The sequence below is a fragment of the Lemur catta genome, chromosome 4 (assembly GCF_020740605.2).
Source record: "Lemur catta isolate mLemCat1 chromosome 4, mLemCat1.pri, whole genome shotgun sequence".
Taxonomy (NCBI): Eukaryota; Metazoa; Chordata; class Mammalia; order Primates; family Lemuridae; genus Lemur; species Lemur catta.
The window spans coordinates 69,378,445-69,398,282 of record NC_059131.1 but is presented as its reverse complement, the minus strand read 5'-3'; the positions used below and the strand labels follow the sequence as shown (position 1 = coordinate 69,398,282).

Below are 19,838 nucleotides of genomic sequence, written 5' to 3'. Positions count from 1 at the left end.
GTGCTCTCATTTCACACACCAATAAATTAAAGAAAGCTCAATAAAATGTCAAAAATTGTGTAGCTGGTCACTGGCAGATATTCTGTACTCCTTACCACATTATTTAAATAAAAACAAAAAGAGGATAAATCTGGACAAAGAAAAATGAAAACTATTTGCAAATGAGGACCATTTCACCCTGAGCTTTGATTATGAGGACAAAAAATAGCAAGGGTTTATGTGGTCCTATGAATAAATGTGAAAGCAATTCAGCCTCAAGAACTGGTATCCTTATTGCTTCCTTTAGAACTAACACGCAATAAATAAGCCAAAGAGCCATGTCCTTCTTCACAAAGAAAAAAAGAATAGGTACTCAGTCATCTCCGTAACATGGAAAATGTGAGGGGCACTGGTTCTCTGCCAGAGACTAGAGCACAACAATCTGTATTTGTCAACAATAAGATAACACACAGGACAATAATACATAAAAACTACTAAAAGCTGAAGTGCTTTTTCATTATGTAGAAATCCTCAGTTCCTATAAGGCTTAATCTTTTCATACATAATAAAGAACAGAAAAATTAGGGATGAGGTAACTTTGATGCAATGTTTGGAATAAAAAAAGAAAATTGTCCTTATTTTCCCAGTAAGATTATTCTCAAGGAAATTGCAGAAGACAATTCTTTCACATGCTACAAAAGGACAGACACAAACTCTTAAAAACAGTATCTCATTTAGATGGAAAAGGGAATTCATTCAATAAATGTTCACTGAGCATCCATCTATGCCAGGAACTTCCACAAGTCCTGGAAAGAGAGTAGTGAACAAAACTAAATAAAAATTCTTGCCTTCCTAGAATTTACATTCCAATGGGGGGAGGAGGAGCACACAAACAAATAAGTAAAATATATGCTATATTTAATTAAATGCTAAGAGAAAAACAAGACAGGTAAATGGGACAAAATGTATGGAGGAGGGTACAATTTTACACAGAATAGACAGGGCAAGAAGCACTGAGGTGACATCTGAATAAACACCTAAGCATGTCTTGTCTGAGGGGAAGCATTTTCTGTAAAGGTAAGAGCAAGTGCAAAACACCCTGAGGCAGAAACATGTTTGGCGTGCTCAGGGAACAGAGTGGAACCAGTATGGCTGGGATGATGTATGCAAGGCGTAAGAAATGAGACCAGAAAGGTAAGAGAGGGCTGAGTCACATTGCATCTTGCAGGCCTACGGCTTTGACTCTGAGTGAGATGGGAAGCCACTGGAGGATTCTGAGAAGAGGATTGAGTAACATGTCCTTACTTTATCAGACAGGATTACTTTGGCTGCTAGACTGAGAGGAGACTAAAACACAAAGGACATGAAATGAAAATCAAAAAATAAGAACCATAATTGATCAATAAGAATTTGAAAAAGAAATTCCCATTTACTTATACAGAAACAAAATAAAATTTTGAAGTTGGTAAAGGTTCACCACATTACAAATAATCAATATGGTGAAATGAGCACTTTTCAATGATGCTTACAAGAATATTGACTGGGAACTCCTTTCCAAATGTAATTTAACCCAGTAGTCCCTCTTCAGATTCAATGTTTGGGAAGTGACTAAAGATGTAGTTAAAGATTTGTATGAAAAAGGATGTTTGCAAATTACTCATTAGAAAAAAACAGATTGAATGGCGCACAATTATTAGCTATTGGTTCATTATGATAAAGCTACATTGTGATAAAATGAAGGGGTTTTTAAAAAGAATTTTTATATGAGGTCAGAAGTTTTCATTGGTTATCATTTTTATCAAAAAGGCAACATCAAAAATGTTTAGAGCAGTAATCTTCTGAGTAGTATAATTATTTTCTTCTTAATTCTTCAATTTTCCTTTCATAATGAAGAAATGATTTTTTAAAACGGATTTGCTAGTATAAGACTAAAATGTACAGGTGGGTACAGCAGAGTTATCTGGACAAAGGTTGAAGTGTGTTCTAACGTAATTTCTTCAGAGTGACCCAGGCAAGGTTGTCCTGGGAGTGATCTCCAGAGCTAAAAGGAAATCCCCAATACTGAAGGCACTATCCTGCTAATTTTGTAAATAATCCATTAGGGGTCTGTAAGAAAGTTTCTGGGGGAAAAGGGTGAAGGATATGGCTTTATATCATTAACAGAGTAGATACGCTAACGCACTTAAAAATCCCCCTCAGATCAAACTTTCTTCCCCACATACCAAGCAACATGCATATAAAAAGACAAGTCTTATCTTCAGAAAAGAAATGTAAGCCAGAAGTCAGAAGACTCAGGCCTAATTGTGAGCAAATCACAATTCTATGATCTCTTTGTGATTCACTTTAAGAGTAAAAGCAAGACCATTATTAATCCAAGCATAATTTACAGTCATTTTACAAAGATGAAATGAGAAATAGTCAAATGTGTTTTAGCACATTATAAAGACTCAATAATTATAATTGCTAGTAAAATGGTATCATTAAATATTAAGTGAGATTTATAATATATAGATACAATAAGCCTTAGTACTATTCCATTATTTTGAAGAAGGTACGCTTATTATTAAATTAATCTGTTATATGCAGAATGGTATAGTAACAATTATGTAACCATAACAGTGAAAACAGAATAACTCATGGAGAAAACAATTGTATTTACTTACATTTCGGGTCCATGCTAAGCGGTCTGTGTTATAACCCATCATGTTCATGAGACAAGTGACAAATAAATTCCACTCTGAGTGATAACTGGGTCCTCCTGGAGCACTATGGACATTATACCACTTGACAAGCATCTGAACTGCTACTTCTTTCGGAAGGATCAACTTAATTGCTTGCAAACATGTTTGTACTATTAAAAGCAAAGATCTATTTTAGTATGTTTCCTCTGCATGCATTTCTTTTCCTCTTTCAATGACAAAAGTTTTTTAACTTCTACTATGTAATAGTCAATTACTATGAAAAGAGAACTGTCATTTATGAGCCAATCCTAGCCAATAATCTGAAGTTTAAACCAACTACTAAATTCAACAGGGTTTGCAAGAGATCTGAGGGCAGTTTTTCGATTACTAATTCTGGATCAGAAATAAGGTGATCACAAAGCCCAGTTTACCTGAGACAGTCAGTCCTAACTTATATCCACTGCCCCAGCAATTACTAATCACTCCCCCTTTCAATCTCAAAAATGGCCTAGCTTTGATGATAAATTAAAGGTCACTCTATGAAGGACATACAATTTCTTAAAATTTATTAAATGTATTAAAAATATTGCTTAAATACTTCAGTAAATATATAATATTCAATATACACATCCGCAAATAGCAATGCCTATTGGCAATACAAGATGGTCTAAATGAGTGAACATTCCTGTTAACCAAAGCTTTATAACTTTTAATTATTTTTGACAGCATTCAGTCTTTTAAGCGTTTTACATGCTCTCTGTCTTAAATGGATTAAACACCACATAATTTATGGCTGAAAGTCATTAGTATGAACATCAGTGATAGCACTATACTGTCACACAGTGAACCCCTCAGGGTGGCCAGGGCTATTTCTGTGAAGAGGCCTGGATCTGCTTTTAGTAGTAAATGACCTCAAACTGCAATGTTTTTGTATTCGCATGTCTTCTTTTTATAGGATTCTTTTATTCCCTTCCCATTGTCACTGTCACTGGGCCCATCCTCAGCAGCATATCCTTTTTCTTATCAATTTGCTAGGTGCACATACATGTAGCAAAGGTTGGAAGCAAATGGCAATAAGTGTTAGAAAATCACATAACTAAGTATGTCAAAGCTGAATCCAAAATAAGTGTAAACGAGATGCTGCATGAGTGTGTAACAAATCCTTTGTAAGTACATAAACTTCCGTGCATGAACTATGTGACTTCAATTTGGCTATAAAGGAATAAGACTTTATTTTGTTTTTATTTTATTTCCTCCATTATTATTTGTTTATATATTTTGTTTAGGCTTATAATACTTCTAGGTACTTGTCCTTGTGATTACTAACCGAATATCTTTTAGAAAGGCAAGGAATCTTGCCTTCCAACAATTTGGAATATCATTTACCACATTGATGAAAAAAAATTCCTAAAATGAAAAAGTCATTCTAGTATATAATCTGCCAATGCTTTGCTTTGGCAGTTAGATTTTGAAACTAAAAGATGTCATGAACTTTCTTATACCATACATGCATTCTTTTCTTAACTTACATTTGTTGGCAAACCCTTTCAATTCTAACATTCTGTTTACTATTCTATGTTCTGAAATATTCTCCCCTAGTATCTTCCAAATTACATCTCAGTAATAATTCAAGCAGAATCCAGTATTTATCAAAATACTTCTAATTATATTTTGACTATAATACTAAGTTTTATTCAATTAAGGCAAATATGTTAATTTTATAACTTATCTAAAAATGGAGAAATTTATTTTAGGATTAAAATCATTAAATGTGCCAAGAAATATTTCAGTTGCTTAGGCTTCTTGTTTCTCAGATTTTCTTGCAAGAGGCATGTCTATATATTGTAATCTCACTGCATAATATTCTTCAACTTATGAATTTCAGAGAAACAGAATTAGCACATCCTTCAACTATACTCCAGCCTTCTAGCACACACAGAGTAAACATCACAGAGCACTCCTCAGCTCTTTAAAGTTTCTCTGGAAAGCAGAAAACTTAATCCAGTAGCTTCAAAAATGGCAAAATAATTTTTAAAGCCCCAATTATTAACATAAATCACCAACTGCTCCAAATCTTATAAATCAAACTGTGAATACACAGAAGTGAGGTCTGATTCTCAACCATACCTAATTCAGAGGTGGCAATTTCGGGAATAGTGATCCTAACCATGGAGCCATTACTCAGTTCCTAGGGAAAAGAAAGGAAACAAATGAGAAAGAAAAGAGGATTTGTGTATTCTAAGTCTTTGAATGTCTTAAAAATAGCTGGTGCTTTACAAAACTGTTTGCCTAAGTAAAATTCAATAAAATAAACGAAAAGCATTATTTTTCAAACAAAAATAAACAGTTCTACCTTTCAGAAACTATAAATGTACTATTTGTAAAACATTTTCAAAATTCTTATTTTAATAAAAAGTGCCTAATTTTTATACAGACACTAAAAGTCAATCATCAAAAGGAGACCTACTTTTAATAAAAGTACAAAAATCAGGTCAATATACAATTCAACTAACTGAATAAGCTTTTATTTTCAATGAATTTTTAATAAAATACAAACTTTAGAAAACTTAAGCAGAATTGCTTTATAGTCAAAAGTAAAATCATGCAAAAAATGACACATTACAACAGATTTTTCAAATCATACAAAATGTTTTTCATTTTTCAGACAAAATTTTGCATTCTGACAAATTTGAAATGTCAACTCTATCTCTTGAAAAGCTACCTAATGTTTTAAAATATACTTACTAGAGTTACTCTGTTATGAACAGGATCTCTGATAGAATGAATATAAGTTCCAAGCTGTTGGAAAGTACAATCCTCATTATAGAGAGAATCGTGAAGTTTTGAAGAATCCCTTAGTTCTGGAACTGGAGACAACAGAACAACCTGTAAAAAGTCATAAATACAACACAAATGAAGTATTCTTGGAGAAATTAAGGATAAAGAAACTCAACCATTTCTTTTGTGCACATGGTCCAATAAACAATTATGTGTAATGATTCAAAACCATTCTGCTCCAAACCAGGCGCAGGGGTGCACCTATGTCCCAGATACTCCAAAGCTAAGGCAGGAGGATCACTTGAGCCCAGGAGTGTGAGGCTGTGGTGTACTATGACCACACCCATGAACAACCACTGCACTTCCAGCCTGGGTAATATAGTGAAATTCTGTCTACTTAAAAAAAATAATAAACATTCTGCTCCAGCTATGATGAAGTACCTTGCAGTAGACCAAGGTCCTCACAGAGAACAACTAGGATGTAGATAAAAGCAAAACATCTGATTGATGACACTGGAAAGCTGTGGAAGCAACCCAGACTTGAGGGACCAAAATCTAGGAGAGATCCACAGGGAGAGGGTCCAACATTTTCATCCTGCTTTACCTGCTCGAGGCATTGCAATTTTTGGTGGTGAGGAGAGCATATGGAAAGGCTAAAAATATGCAAGGAAGGCCACAGATAGAAGGAAGAGAAGCCAGCAGCACATTCCAACCTTACAGGGCTGGAGACATAAACTGTAATTTCAGGCCAAGGCAAACAGGACTTAAGGAACTAAGAACCCAGGGAGAAAGGAAAGCAATGAAAAAGCAAAGAAATGAGATTGGTATTTAGTGGTATTTCCCCTAGAGGCAAATATTATTCAAAAATATAAAAGACAGCATTTATTTGCTTAACTGCAAATATGAAAACAAAAAAATTAAATGACCTTAGTTACTAACTACATGTAGATGCTTCCAATTTTAAATCTCCAGTCATAACCACTGACCCTTTTTGTATTCCTTTAATTCAATTTATAGAACATGTCTAAGTAAGTATCTTGTCAACACTGACAACAATTTAAGCCTAAGATGTTATCTATTATATTCCAACTTCTATTTCCAAAGTTACCATGAAAAGTTCAGCTTTACTGGTCCTGGCTCCAAGCCTAGCAGCACAATCTGCCAAACGAGCAGGAAAGCCATCAGCCAATGATTTCCCTGTGACCTTATAGCTAGCAAAAAGATACTAACTAACCACTCCTGGACTTATGGAATTCTAAAAAACTTGGAAACCATTTTCCATTATAAAAAACATTCTTCCAAATTATACAAAACACTCTTGACACTTCTCCAGTTCCCCTTTTGAATGTTTCGCAAATGTGTTGTTCTAAAGGGACAAAGCTCAATGTTGCACATTTTAAAATAAAATCAGGGCCTAGACATTATCCAACACAACTGCCAACACTAACCTTCCCTTTGAACTGCCCATGACCATCTGCACTCAGATGTCCCTAAAACACACTTAAATTAAAATATACTAAAATACCACTTTTCTCCAGGCTTCCTAAATTGGCAAATATGGGCACCTAGGTCACTCACAAAATTCTGAGCCTTGCTCCACATCACCTCTCCCCAGCCCGGCAGCACAAAACCAATCAGCTGATAAACTCCGTCCTCTCCACTTCTCTAGGCCTCTCATGTCACTCCCTTCTTTCCATACATACTGCCTCAGCTCAGACGCTCTTCATACCTCTTACATTGACACAGACAACCTCACTTGAAGTCTAATTAATCTCCCAAGATACACGTATCCAAACTCAGATACTAACACTCATATCTCCTTCTTCAAACACCTGTAGTGCCCTGAAAACTGCATTCAGAATAAAACCACCTTTTCATCATTTCTGCCCTTAAGAGCATATTAGTAAGAGTGTAAATCCCAGTTCTACCACTTACTAGCTGTATGACCTTAGACAAGTAACTTCTATGTACCTCTATATACTCATTTGTAAAATAAAGATCATACTAGTACCTTCTCAATAAAGCTGTTCTAAGGGAATAAATGAGTTAATATTGATAAAGCACTCAAAACAGTGCCTAGCACATATAAAATGCCCAAAAAAGGTTATTATTATTATTATCCCACTCCCATCCTGCCTCTCCCAACACACTACTTGTACTTTTATAATTACTCATTCCACAGATCTGTTGAATCAGTCCTTAACTTGTGTGTTAGGAAATGAAGAAACAAATATACATAAAAAAATGTTCTGCCATCTCCTTCCTGCCTGTACTATGTGATTCCTCCTTGCCACAAATGTCCCCTTCTACCTACTTACCCTACCTATCCCTCAAGGTTTAAACCAAGTCTGACATGACTCTCAGAGATGAGGCTTTGGTTTTACCATATCATTCCACCAGGATGTATCTTCCCATCAGTGAATTTACCATGATATTCTTTGTCCTTCTTTCATAAGTCTTAACATGGCCCATTTTAAACTATAATTTCTTGGCTAGGCATAGTGTAATCCCAGCACTTTGGGAGGACAAAGTGGAAGGATTGCTTAAGGCCAGGACTTCGAGGTTACAATAAGCTATGATCATACCACTGTACTCCAGCCTGGGTAACAGATCAAGACTTAAGAACCTATCTCTAAATTTAAAAAAAAAAAAAAAAAAAAATATATATATATATATATATATATATATATATATATATATAATGTCTTATATAGACAGTATAGCTATTCTGCCCAGGTAAATTGTAAGATCTATAGATGGAAAAGAATGTATCATTTTCACCTCCCTAGCACCTTCAAAAGGTACCACACACATCACAAGGGAAGATCAATGTATGTTAACTGAATCATCTGTGTTTGAAAACATTTATTCTGCAAGTACTAAAATTAAGTTAATCATGGTAAGAACTAGTATTTGACCAAACTTCTTTAAAACAATATTAATTTTTTTTACAATACCTAATCCATTTCATACCTCATCCAATGATCCAAGTAGTTTACCAAGAGGCTTAGGTGTACTAACGCCATCAAGTGGAGTACTGGGCCGAGGCATTGTGTTGGACATCGTCAGGGAAGGAGCTGGCAGTCCGGGAATAAAAACCTTTCCCACCTTTAAGCAATAAAAAAATGTAGAAAAAAATATTGACTTTAATGCACCACATCCTTAAATGAAATGTTAAGAAATATAAGCACTTATTTCTTTTGATATTTCAAAGTTTATGCTCACCAAACATAACTAAAAAACAGAATTAAAATTTTAATAATCTATCAAATTCCACTATCCAGCTGCAAATACTCTGGTATAATTTTTCTTGGTCTGATTCCTTCTCTGTTACTGAAGACTTTTTTTTGCAGGAAAGCGGGGACGTTAATATAGTTAAGACATTATACAAAATTCCATACACTATGCATTTTTCTAGCTGACTAGTGCTAAAGACAGCAGGGACAGCTTTCAGAGGCTACACGCAATAATCTTGTTAACTAAGTCTTGAGGAAGAGAAAAAGAACACCAATTACTCCCCAGGTGCTAAAAAAATGAGTCTGGGTGATGCTGAAGAAATTAAATCCAACCTAATTTAAACTGTGCTCTCCAGCTCATGATCTCTTGTCTTCCACCATAAATCTCAAATATTTCATCCTCAAAATTACTTACACAAAGTAGAATAAATTCTTTGATCTTAAAAGAATGAGTTGACAATCCATGCTAACCACCTCTTATTTAAGCTATCTGTAGGGTTTTCAGGAAAAACACAACAAAAATTCACATCCATATGGGCTAAAAAACTTAAAAAGACTAAATAAAAGATGTTCAAACCTAAAGTGAAATTTTAACGATATACATATTTATATTAATATAATACTCAAAAGCTAATAAAATAACAGAGGTTGGGCCAGACATGATGGCTCATGCCTTTGGGAGACCAGGGCAGGGGGGATTGCTCAAGGCCAGGAGTTTGAGACCTGCCTGAACAACACAGTGAGACACTGTCTCTACAAAAAACACAAAAATTAGCCAGGCATGCTCACACATGGATGTAGTCCCAGCTACTTGGGAGGCTGAGGCAGGAGGATCACTTGAGCTCAGGAGTTTTAGGTTGCAGTGAGCTATGACACCACTGTATTGAAGCCCAGGCAATAGAGCAAGACCCTGTCTCACAAAAAATGGGGAAAAGACAACAAACGGCCTAGAGATCTGAGACCCACGAATGACCTAATGATGAATTCCCTAGATTTTAGTGGTTTGGTTTTGTTTTGGAGACATGCTGATGGTCATAGACAAAAGAGGCCCCCAAAAACCTTGTTCTTTCAAGCCAAAGTGCTAGAAAAAGATTGACCAAGCAGGAGAGAAACATTTCCGCCATACTTGCCCTACTCCATGCAAACACCAAGATAAAAGCCACAGCCCTCTCATCCTCCCTACCAGGAGGTATAGTGAAATTTTTGAATGCCCTTCATTTATTTGAGGAAGTTCCCATCTATTCCTCGTTTGCTGAGAATATTTTTTGTCATGAATACATATTACATTTTGTCAAATGATTTCTCTGCATCTATCTAGATGTTTGGTCAGCCAACTATGTTCCATGGGCAAATCTGGCTTACATCCTATTTTTGTATAGTCTATGAGCTAAGAATAATTTGCACATATTTAAATGGTTAAGGAAAAGAAGATGAATATGTAATAAGAGACTGTATGTGGCCCACAGAGGCTAAAACTCTTATATGGCCCTTTATGTAAAAATTTTACCAACCCCTAATTCAGATGATCATATTTTTTTGTTAGTCTGTGTGGTCTTTTTTTTTTTTTTTTTTTGGTGAGACAGTGTCTGCTATGTTGCCAAGGCTGGTGGCAAACTCCTGGCCTCAAGCAATCCTCCCTCCTTGGGCATCCCAAAGTGCTGGGATTATAGGAATGAACCACCACGCCCAGCCTAATCTGTTATTAATGGTTAATTACACTGATTGATTTTTCAAATGTTAAAACCTACCTTGCATTTCTGGGACAAATCCTATCTGGTCATGATGTATTATATTATCTTTTTTTAATCAACTTTACTGATTTTTTTTTTTCCATGAACCAGCCTTTTATTTCATTGGTTTTTACTTTGTTATTTTATTGATTCCTGCCCTTAATTATATTGTTTTCTTCGTTCTACTTACTTCCAATTTAATTTGCTCTTTTCTGGTTTCTGAAAAGTATAAGCTTCCCTCATTGATTTTAGACCTCTTTTCTTTTCTAATATAAGTGTTTAGTGCTATAAAATTTCGTCTCAGCAAGGCTTCATATCTGCACTCAAATTTGTTAAGAGTGTAATTTTCTCTTCATTCAAGTAAACATATTTAATGTCCATTGTGGGTTTTTTGCCTATATGATTTTTTAAACGTTTTGTTAAATCTCCAGACTGAGGGATTTCCTCGAACATTTTTGTTACAAATTTCTAGTTTATTTCTCTTAAGTTTAAGAAAGTAATTTGTATGCCTTTAATTATTTTGGTTTGTTTCATGTACTAGAATATTGTTTATCTTAGTGAACGTTCTGTACATATGAAAATAATGTGCATTTTGCTGTTATTGGGTGGAGTACCTTATACACGTCAATTAAATCAATTTGTTTGATAATGTCATTCATGTCTTCTGCATCCATGGCAATTTCTTTTCATTTTTTGTATTGATTAAAGAGAAGAGTTTTGAGGTACTGACATATAATTGTGGTTCTATCAATTACTCAGTGTGTTAAAGTCTCCAAATATAATTGTGGATTTGTCTATTTCACCTTTCACTTCTGTCAGTTTTTGAGTTATTTACTTTGCAGCTCTATTATTTGGTGCATACACAATTACAATTTGTATGCCTTCTTGGTGATCTGGCCCTTTACCTTTTTTTTTTTGAGACAGAGTCTCACTTTGTTGCCCAGGCTAGAGTGAGTGCCATGGCGTCAGCATAGCTCACAGCAACCTTAAACTCCTGGGCTCAAGTGATCCTCCTGCCTCAGCCTCCCGAGTAGCTGGGACTACAGGCATGCGCCACCATGCCCTGCTAATTTTTTCTATATATTTTTAGTTGTCCAATTAATTTCTTTCTATTTTTAGTAGAGACGGAGTCTCGCTCTTGCTCAGGCTGGTCTCGAACTCCTGACCTTGAGCGATCCTCCAGCCTTGGCCTCCCAGAGTGCTAGGATTATAGGCGTTAGCCACCGCGCCCAGCCTTGGCCCTTTATCTTTAATTAAAGTCTCTTTGTACCTGGTCATTTCCTTTCCTCTCAAGTCTAATTTACAGCTCCATTCCAACTTTCTTTTGATTAGTGTTTGCATGATTTATCTTTTCCATCCTTTTACTTCTACCTTACCTATGTCATTATATTTGAAAGTGAGTTTCTTATAGCCCACACATATAGCTGGGTTATATTTATTTTAATCCCTTCTGCTACGCTGTCATTTAATTACATTAGGCCAATGCATTTAATGTAATTAGTAACCTGATAGGATTTAAATCTGTGCTAAATATTTGTTTTCTGTTTGTTCCCACATTCTTTGCTCATCTGCAAAAAAGCAACTCCTCATCCGTTCAAGTTTTACCATGAGATTGCAGCAATTCAGTCCCATCTTCAGGCTCCACTTTTAATTCTAGTTCTCCTGCGATTTCCACCACACCTGCAGTTACTTTCTCCACTGACCCCTCAAAGTCATCCATGAGGGTTGGAATTAACTCCTTCCAAACTCCTGTTAATGTTGATATTTTGACTTCCTCCCATGAATCAGAGCTGTTCTTAATGACATCTAGAATGGTGAATCCTTTCCAGAAGGTTTTCAATTAACTTTGCCCAGATCAATCAGAAGAATCACTATTTATGGCAGCTACAGCATTACAAAATGTACTTTTTAAATATTAAGACTTGAAAGTCAAAATTTTTCCTTGATCAATGGGCTGCAGAATGGATGTTTTGTTAGCAGGCATGAAAACAACATTAATCTTTTTGTCCACCTCCATCAAAGTGCCTGGGTGGTTAGGTGCACTATTAATGAGCAGTAATATTTTGAAAGGAATCTTTTCTGAGCAGTAGGTCTTGACAATAGGCTTAAAATATTCAGTAAACCAGCCGGGCGAGGTGGCTCACGTCTGTAATCCTAGCACTCTGGGAGGCCGAGGCGGGTGGATAGCTCAAGGTCAGGAGTTCGAGACCAGGCTGAGCAAGAGTGAGACCCCATCTCTACTAAAAATAGAAAGAAATTATCTGGCCAACTAAAAATACATATAGAAAAAATTAGCCGGGCATGGTGGCGCATGCCTGTAGTCCCAGCTACTCGGGAGGCTGAGGCAGTAGGATTGCTTAAGCCCAGGAATTTGAGGTTGCTGTGAGCTAGGCTGACGCCATGGCACTCACTCTAGCCCGGGCAACAGAGCGAGACTCTGTCTCAAAAAAAAAAAAAAAAAAAAAAAAGATATTCAGTAAACCATGCTATAAACAGATGTGCTGTTATTCAGGCTTTGCTGTTCCATTTCTAGAGTACGGACAGAGTAATTTAGCAGAATTTTTAAGGGCCCTAGGATTGTCAGAACAGTAAATGAGCACTGGCTTCAACTTAAAGTCACCAGCTGCATTAGCCCCTAACAAGAGAGTCAGCCTGTCCTTTCAAGCCAAGCATTGACTTCTCTTCTCTAAGCTATAAAAATCTAAGCTGGCATCTTCTTCCAATAGAAGGCTGTTTCCTCTATATTAAAAATCTGTTGTTCAGTGTAGCCACCTTTATCAATTATTTTTAGCAGCTTCTACATCAGTACTTACTGCTTTACCTTGTACTTTCATGTTATGGAGATAGCTTCCTTCCTTAAACCTCAAGAACCTATGTCTGTTAGCTTGCAACTTTTCTTCTCTAGCTTCCTCACCTCTCTCAGCCTTCATAGAATTAGAAGTATTAGGGCCTTGCTCTGGATTGGACTTTGGCTTAAGGGAGTATAACAGCCGATTTGATCTTCCAGGGGTGAGAAATTTGCAGCCTCAAAGCCACATGAGGCCCTCCAGATCCCAAGTGTGGCCCTTCAACCAAATCCAAACTTCACAAAACAAACCCTTTTAACAAACCCTTTATTAAAAGAATGAGTTGACAATCCATGTTAACCATCTCTTATTTAAGCTATCTGTAGGGTTCTCAGGAAGAACACAACAAAAATTCACATCCTTTATTAAAAGGGTTTGTTCTGTGAAATTTGGATTCAGTCAAAAGGCCACACTCAGCGATCCAGAAAGCCACATGTAACAGACCTCTTAAACTTTCTCCATATCAGCAATAAGGCTGTTTCACTTTATTATGATTTGCTTCTTCATTGGAGGAGCATTTTTAACTTCCTTCAAGAACTTTTCCTTTGCATTCACAACCTGGCTAATTGGTGGTTCAATAGGTCTAGCTTTCAACCTATCTCGGCTTTCAACATGCCTTCCTCACTAAGCTTTCTAGTCATGCAACTTTCCTTTCACTTGAATACTCAGAGGCCCTTATAGGATTATTAATTGGCCTGATTTCAATATCTTGTGTCTCGGGAAATAGGGAAGCCTTAGGAGGGAAGACATGGAAACAGCCAGTTGATGGAATGGTCAGAACACACACAACATTTATCGATTAAGTTCCCTGTTTTATATGAGCATGGTTCGTGGTACCCCAAAAACAATTACAATAGAAACATCAAGATCACTGTTACAGATCATGAAGATAGATATGGTAATAATGAAAACGTCTGAAATATTGCAACAATTACCAAAGTGTGACAAAGTCCCAAAATGAGCACATGCTGTTGAAAAAATGGCAGACAGACTTGCTTAAAACAAGGTTGCCACAAACCTTCAATTTGTTTAAAAACAAAAAAAAAACCTACTATGTGCAAAGCATGATAAAATGAAGCACAATAAAACAAGATATAATAGAATACTAAACATAACAGTGAATTAGTAAACAACGACAACGACATGGATAAACCTAAAACAAGTTTAATGCTGGGCAAAATAAGCAAGTTGAAGAAGATTATGGTATGATATTTTTAATGTAAAAATTCAAAAAACACAAAAAACTACATAATTTATTCTTTAGTAATATATATATCATTGTAAACACTAGTAATAAAAACAAGGGACTGATTTATCATAAAAGTCAGGATAGTGTCTATCTCCAGAGGAGAAGGTGGGATGCAATCAGAAAAGAACATGATAAAAATAAAGATACTGGCAATATTTTATTTCTTAATCTGATTTAGAGTAGTGGTTATATGAGTGATCACTTCATTATTATTCTTCAAATTGTATGCATATAAATTTCATGTTTTGAATTTGTAAAATTTACATTATTCTGCACATAAAACTTCACAAATGTTAAAAAAAAGATGAAGCCAATATATACATTTAATACAATGAAACTTTACCAAAACTGTGGTACATAACAAAGTTACCCATACATCAATTTCAAATTAGTTAACTAACTTTATTTTTTTTTAAATCTACCTATACTCATTAAAGACTCCCCATCTCTCCCAGGTTTGTAGCACCAATGCACCTAATAGCAGCGAGCCCTAGCACTCCAAATTAGGACAACCTAAATTGGAAACTTCATTGTCAACTCTTAACAAAAATCTTCTACCAAATTGTACAGGCCAGAAGAGTAACAGATTTTAAATCTCAAACTAAAATAACATTAAAAAATAAGAACAGAGTTAGTCCTACTAAAAGCATGAAGTGCAACTTATTGCTTACCCGAACTACTCCTGTGTAGAGCACCAGACTTCCACTGCCTTCCAGGATCAGCATGGTGTCTATCTTCTACAGAAAAGACAAAAAATTTATTTCCAAACAGAGCAAATGCACAAACTTTTCAGCTGAAAAATCTGATGAAGCATAATAATTTTCAACTTCTCAAGAAACATGCCTACATTTTCACAACCAATTACAGATTTAAAAAATTTAGGGAAAAAAAGAAAAAGAAAGAAATATGCATGCATTTACCTCCACTGGTGCTGCATCCTTTGCCGGTATGGTAGTGACAGAGCCAAAGATAAGCTGGGTTTTATCATTACTCTCTTGAAACTTTATACAGCTAAATATTAAAATAAAAAGAGAAAGAAATTATTTACATGCAAAAACCTATATGGGTCTTAAGAGTATTATGTGGAATGGTAAAAGACAATTCTAAAAAGTTTACATACTGTATGAGTCCACTTATACAACATTCTCAAGTGCCAAATTACAGACATTGAGAACAAATCAGTGGTTGCCAGGAGTTGGAGGTCATAGGGAAACACGGGAGGCTAAGGTGGATGCGACTATAAAGTGGTAGCACAAGAGAGATCTTTAAGATGATAAAGATATTTTGTATCTTAATCGTGGTGGTATTTATACAAATCTATACATGTCAGAAAACTGCATGAAACCACCCACACACACACAAATGAGTACATGTCAAACACACAAATGAGTACATGTCAAACTGCTAAAATTTGAAATAAAGTACGTGGGTAGTATTGACATCAATTTCTTGGTTTTGATAATGTACTATAGTTATGTAAGATGTTAACTCTTGGGAGATAAAGAGTGCAAGCTACAAGGATCTCTTTACTATTTTGCAACTTCCTGTGATCTATAATTATTTCAAAATAAAAAGTAAATAAATTGGCAAAAGATTTGAATAGATATTTCACCTAAGAATATAAATGAATGGCTAATAACCACATGAGAAGATGATCAATGTCAGAATGACATTAGGGAAATTTAAATTAAAACCATTTCACAACCACTGGAATGGCTACAAAGAGACTGACAATATCCAATGTTGTCAAGGACCAAGAGACATTAGCCTTCATACATTGCTGGTGGGAATATAAAATGGTGCCGGTTATTTGGAAAACAGTTTGGCAATTTCTTAAAAAGTTAAACATGAATTTGCCATTCAACCCAACAATTTCACTCCTAGGTATGTACCCAAGAGAAATGAAATCCTGTATGTCCACACAAAGACTTCTGCTCAAATGTTCATAGTGCCATAATCCTCAATGGTCAAAAGGCAGAAACAAATCAAATGTCATCAAATGAAGAATAAACAAAATGTGGTAGATATATACAATAGACTACTACACACCAATAGGTATGAAGCCATCATGTTACAAAATGGTGAATCCTAAAAAGCATCATGCTAAATGAAAGTAGCTGAACATAAAAAAACTACATATTTTATGATTTTATGTACATATATAAATGTCCAGGAAAGGCTAAACGATGGAGACAGAAAGCCTAAAGTGGTTGTCTGAGATTGGGAATGGAAATGAGACTGACTACAAACAGGCATAAGGGAACCTTTTTATGGTGATAGAAATGTTTTAAAACTGGGTTGTGGTGATGATTGTAGAACTTCGTAAATTTACTAAAATTCATTTAATTGTACAGTTAAAACATATCAATTTTATGATATGTAAATTATTTCTCAATAAAGCTACTTAAGCCAGGGGGGCAAAAAAAAAGACAAAGCAACTCTAAATTACATACACACGGGAAACACATACACTTACCGTAACTGGAGCTGGGACTCTACTAAAAAGCACAAGAATTTTTGCCCACATAGGTCAGATGTAATAAACACTTTTGAGGCCTGTGAATTTTTCTCTCTATAATACATTAACAAAGTAACTGTCAGTGTTAGTCCAAACACCTATTACAGTAAATATTAAAGATCTCTGAAAATATTCTGCAAGAAATCTAAAAACTACTTAGATCGAATAATAACCCTGAAGACACAAAAACACTTCTAAAATTAGACTTTCTGATCTCTAAGATTCCTTTCAGCTCTTTGATTGTGAGCCCATTACACAGCTTTGTTGGGGAAATTTACAATAAATTTAATCATTATCAATGGACTTTTTAATTTGTACTATGCAAGCCACCTACTTGTAAAGTAATGCAAACTTAAATTCCTACCCCTTAAAGGGTCAGATTTTTTATAACATCACTTCTCCTATCTATCCTCTCCTCAGATTAGGCCCCACTTCACACCTCTTTTTTAAAAACTATACCTCTAATTCCCAAATCTTTCTTTCTGAAGTGCTATAGAAAACCGTAAGTCTGAAAAATAAGGATCTACAATGTATTGAACTTACAAATAGGATAAAGAAAAATGATTTTTAAATGTAGAAAATTATTTTATATATGAAGAACAGAGAGAACACTCTTTAACACTGTATCTATATCTTTACTTTCCTCTGCCTACCTACCTCCCACCCACCCTCTAACGACATGCATTTGCCTTCCATTTCACAGAGAAAATCAGGCTGCAAGGCTTGAGCTCAACCTCCTGCCCTATGTATCTGATCAACCATCACTTTTTTCTCCCCAAGGCTAATAACCTCTCCACTTGTGCTCATTTCTGGTTCCTTGTTCCATCAACCATTTCCTCTCTCCTATATTTTCAATGCTTTACCTGCTTTGAGTATAGTCCTTATAGCCTACTGTCTCATATTAAACGTCTTAAAATATGAAGATAGACTGAATATTAGAGGATATACATATAACTTATTGTTAATTTAGATGGCTATAAAAATGGTATTATAGTTAGGTAAGAAAACTTCTTAGAGATACACACTGTGGTATTTAGGGGAAAGATGTCATGAAAACTAATTTTCCTTAACATACTTTAGCAAAAACAAAACTCTCCTTGATCCTGAAATTCCCTCTAGTTTTGTATCCTCATTCTCACTCAAAGGCAAACTCCTTAAAATAGTCCATATGCCTATGCTGACCTCCTCAGTCCCCATTTACTTTTTCTACCCCACTTCCACCCTACCCTCTGCCACCCTCCAAGCCTAAAATGCTCTGGCCAAGGATACCAGTGAACCCACTGCCACCCAAATACCTCTTCTCTGGGCTCAACTCTCAGGGCTACATTTCATCAGTACCTAGCAGTACTGGTAGCTCCTTATTCTTGAAATGCTCTCTTTTTTTGTATTCTATGATATTCCATCCTGCTTCTCCCATCTGACCTCTTTTGCTCTGTCTCTCTGCAGCAGCTTTGTCTCTTTTTACCCCCAAAATCTTAAGTTTCCAAGGACTTCGGACTTTCCTAACCACCTTGTAATTCTACACCACTGGGTTTTAACTATTTGGAGGTTATAGACCCCTTTGAGAATTTAACATATTGACTGCCACACTAGGAAAAAAAAATTTTCCTCGGGGCCACAGTGTTTTATCACGAAAATAGAATAAAAACTTCAAAAATGATCCTTTCTAATTTAACAAAAAATTTGTTATTTTTTACTGTGTTCCATGCATGAATTATATGCAACTTGAAAAATTATTCTCGCAGCTCCCAAGGTGAAGAGACTTGTGAGTTACACATGCTTCATGAGGCCCCAGGCTCAAAACTAGCATGAATTAAATATAACTCACATGGCAATTAATGTGTTAATGAACATTAAAACCCTCTCCTTAGGAAAAAGCCTATCCATTGCACATACACATGATTACTGAATACAATTTCAGAGTTAACAGAAGCCCTGCAACTGCAAACTCATCCACGGGCCTTCCAGGAACCCCATGAATCTCACCTCTACACACTCCTTAAATTCTAATCGAACCCTCTCACCTCAATCACCACTTATAAGCTGACAACTTCCACATTTATTGCTCTGGTCCTTCCCCTGAGCTTACAACCCACATACAAAGCACCTTACCACTGTCATCAAATACAACAGTCCTAAAGGGCAATTTGCAATCCTACATTCAAGCTTCCTTTCTCAGCCCTTCTCTCCCCACTGCACAAACCAAAATGGAAGTATCTGTAATTCCCTGAGTATACCACACACTCACCAGAACTTGTTTTGATCCAAGCTGCTACTGTGGCCTTTCCCACTTACCTGCCCACCAAATACCTACTCATCTTTCCAAAGCCCTACCAGCACAAGAAGTAGTCCCTCCTGTGAGACTATCCTTCAACTATGTCTCTCTTCTGAGGAGAGGGATTTATCACACCATTAATTAACATACACAGTGGCATATGGCTGAATTAATAAATGAATTATTGAAGAGAACATAAAAGGAGGAAGATCACACAGAAGAGAGGTCTGAACTGTTTCCCAGAGAGTAAAGCTGATACTTAACTAACATGAAGATAAAACTTTCAAAAAATGCTATAAAACTCCAAATTTCCTAATCTACAAAAATTAGTTGTTTCTCCCCTGCAACATCAAACACCTCAAATCTGAGAGATTATTACTAAGGAAGAAATATCAAATGACAAAATATTTTTGTGATCACTTTAATATCACTAATATCCTCTACTGAAACTGAGGTGGCCTTAACACATATCTCTATTTTTGCACATATTAACAACAGATTATATTAAATGGAAACCTCAAGCAAAAAAATATTTTCCAAGACTTT

The 19,838-nt window shown here is 35.7% G+C and overlaps 1 protein-coding gene across 1 annotated transcript in view; it reads right to left on the bottom strand.

Annotated features, from left to right (window-relative positions):
- ANAPC1 (anaphase promoting complex subunit 1) overlaps positions 1 to 19,838 on the bottom strand; it is a 93,694-nt gene that overhangs the window by 59,096 nt on the left and 14,760 nt on the right. Inside the window, exons 11-17 of the mRNA XM_045550083.1 lie at positions 16,976 to 17,071; positions 15,420 to 15,510; positions 15,171 to 15,236; positions 8,412 to 8,546; positions 5,406 to 5,546; positions 4,788 to 4,848; positions 2,643 to 2,830 (exon numbers count right to left, since the gene is read on the bottom strand). Of these exons, the coding sequence (XP_045406039.1) occupies positions 2,643 to 2,830; positions 4,788 to 4,848; positions 5,406 to 5,546; positions 8,412 to 8,546; positions 15,171 to 15,236; positions 15,420 to 15,510; positions 16,976 to 17,071 (778 nt within the window). The remainder of the gene's footprint in view (positions 1 to 2,642; positions 2,831 to 4,787; positions 4,849 to 5,405; positions 5,547 to 8,411; positions 8,547 to 15,170; positions 15,237 to 15,419; positions 15,511 to 16,975; positions 17,072 to 19,838) is intronic.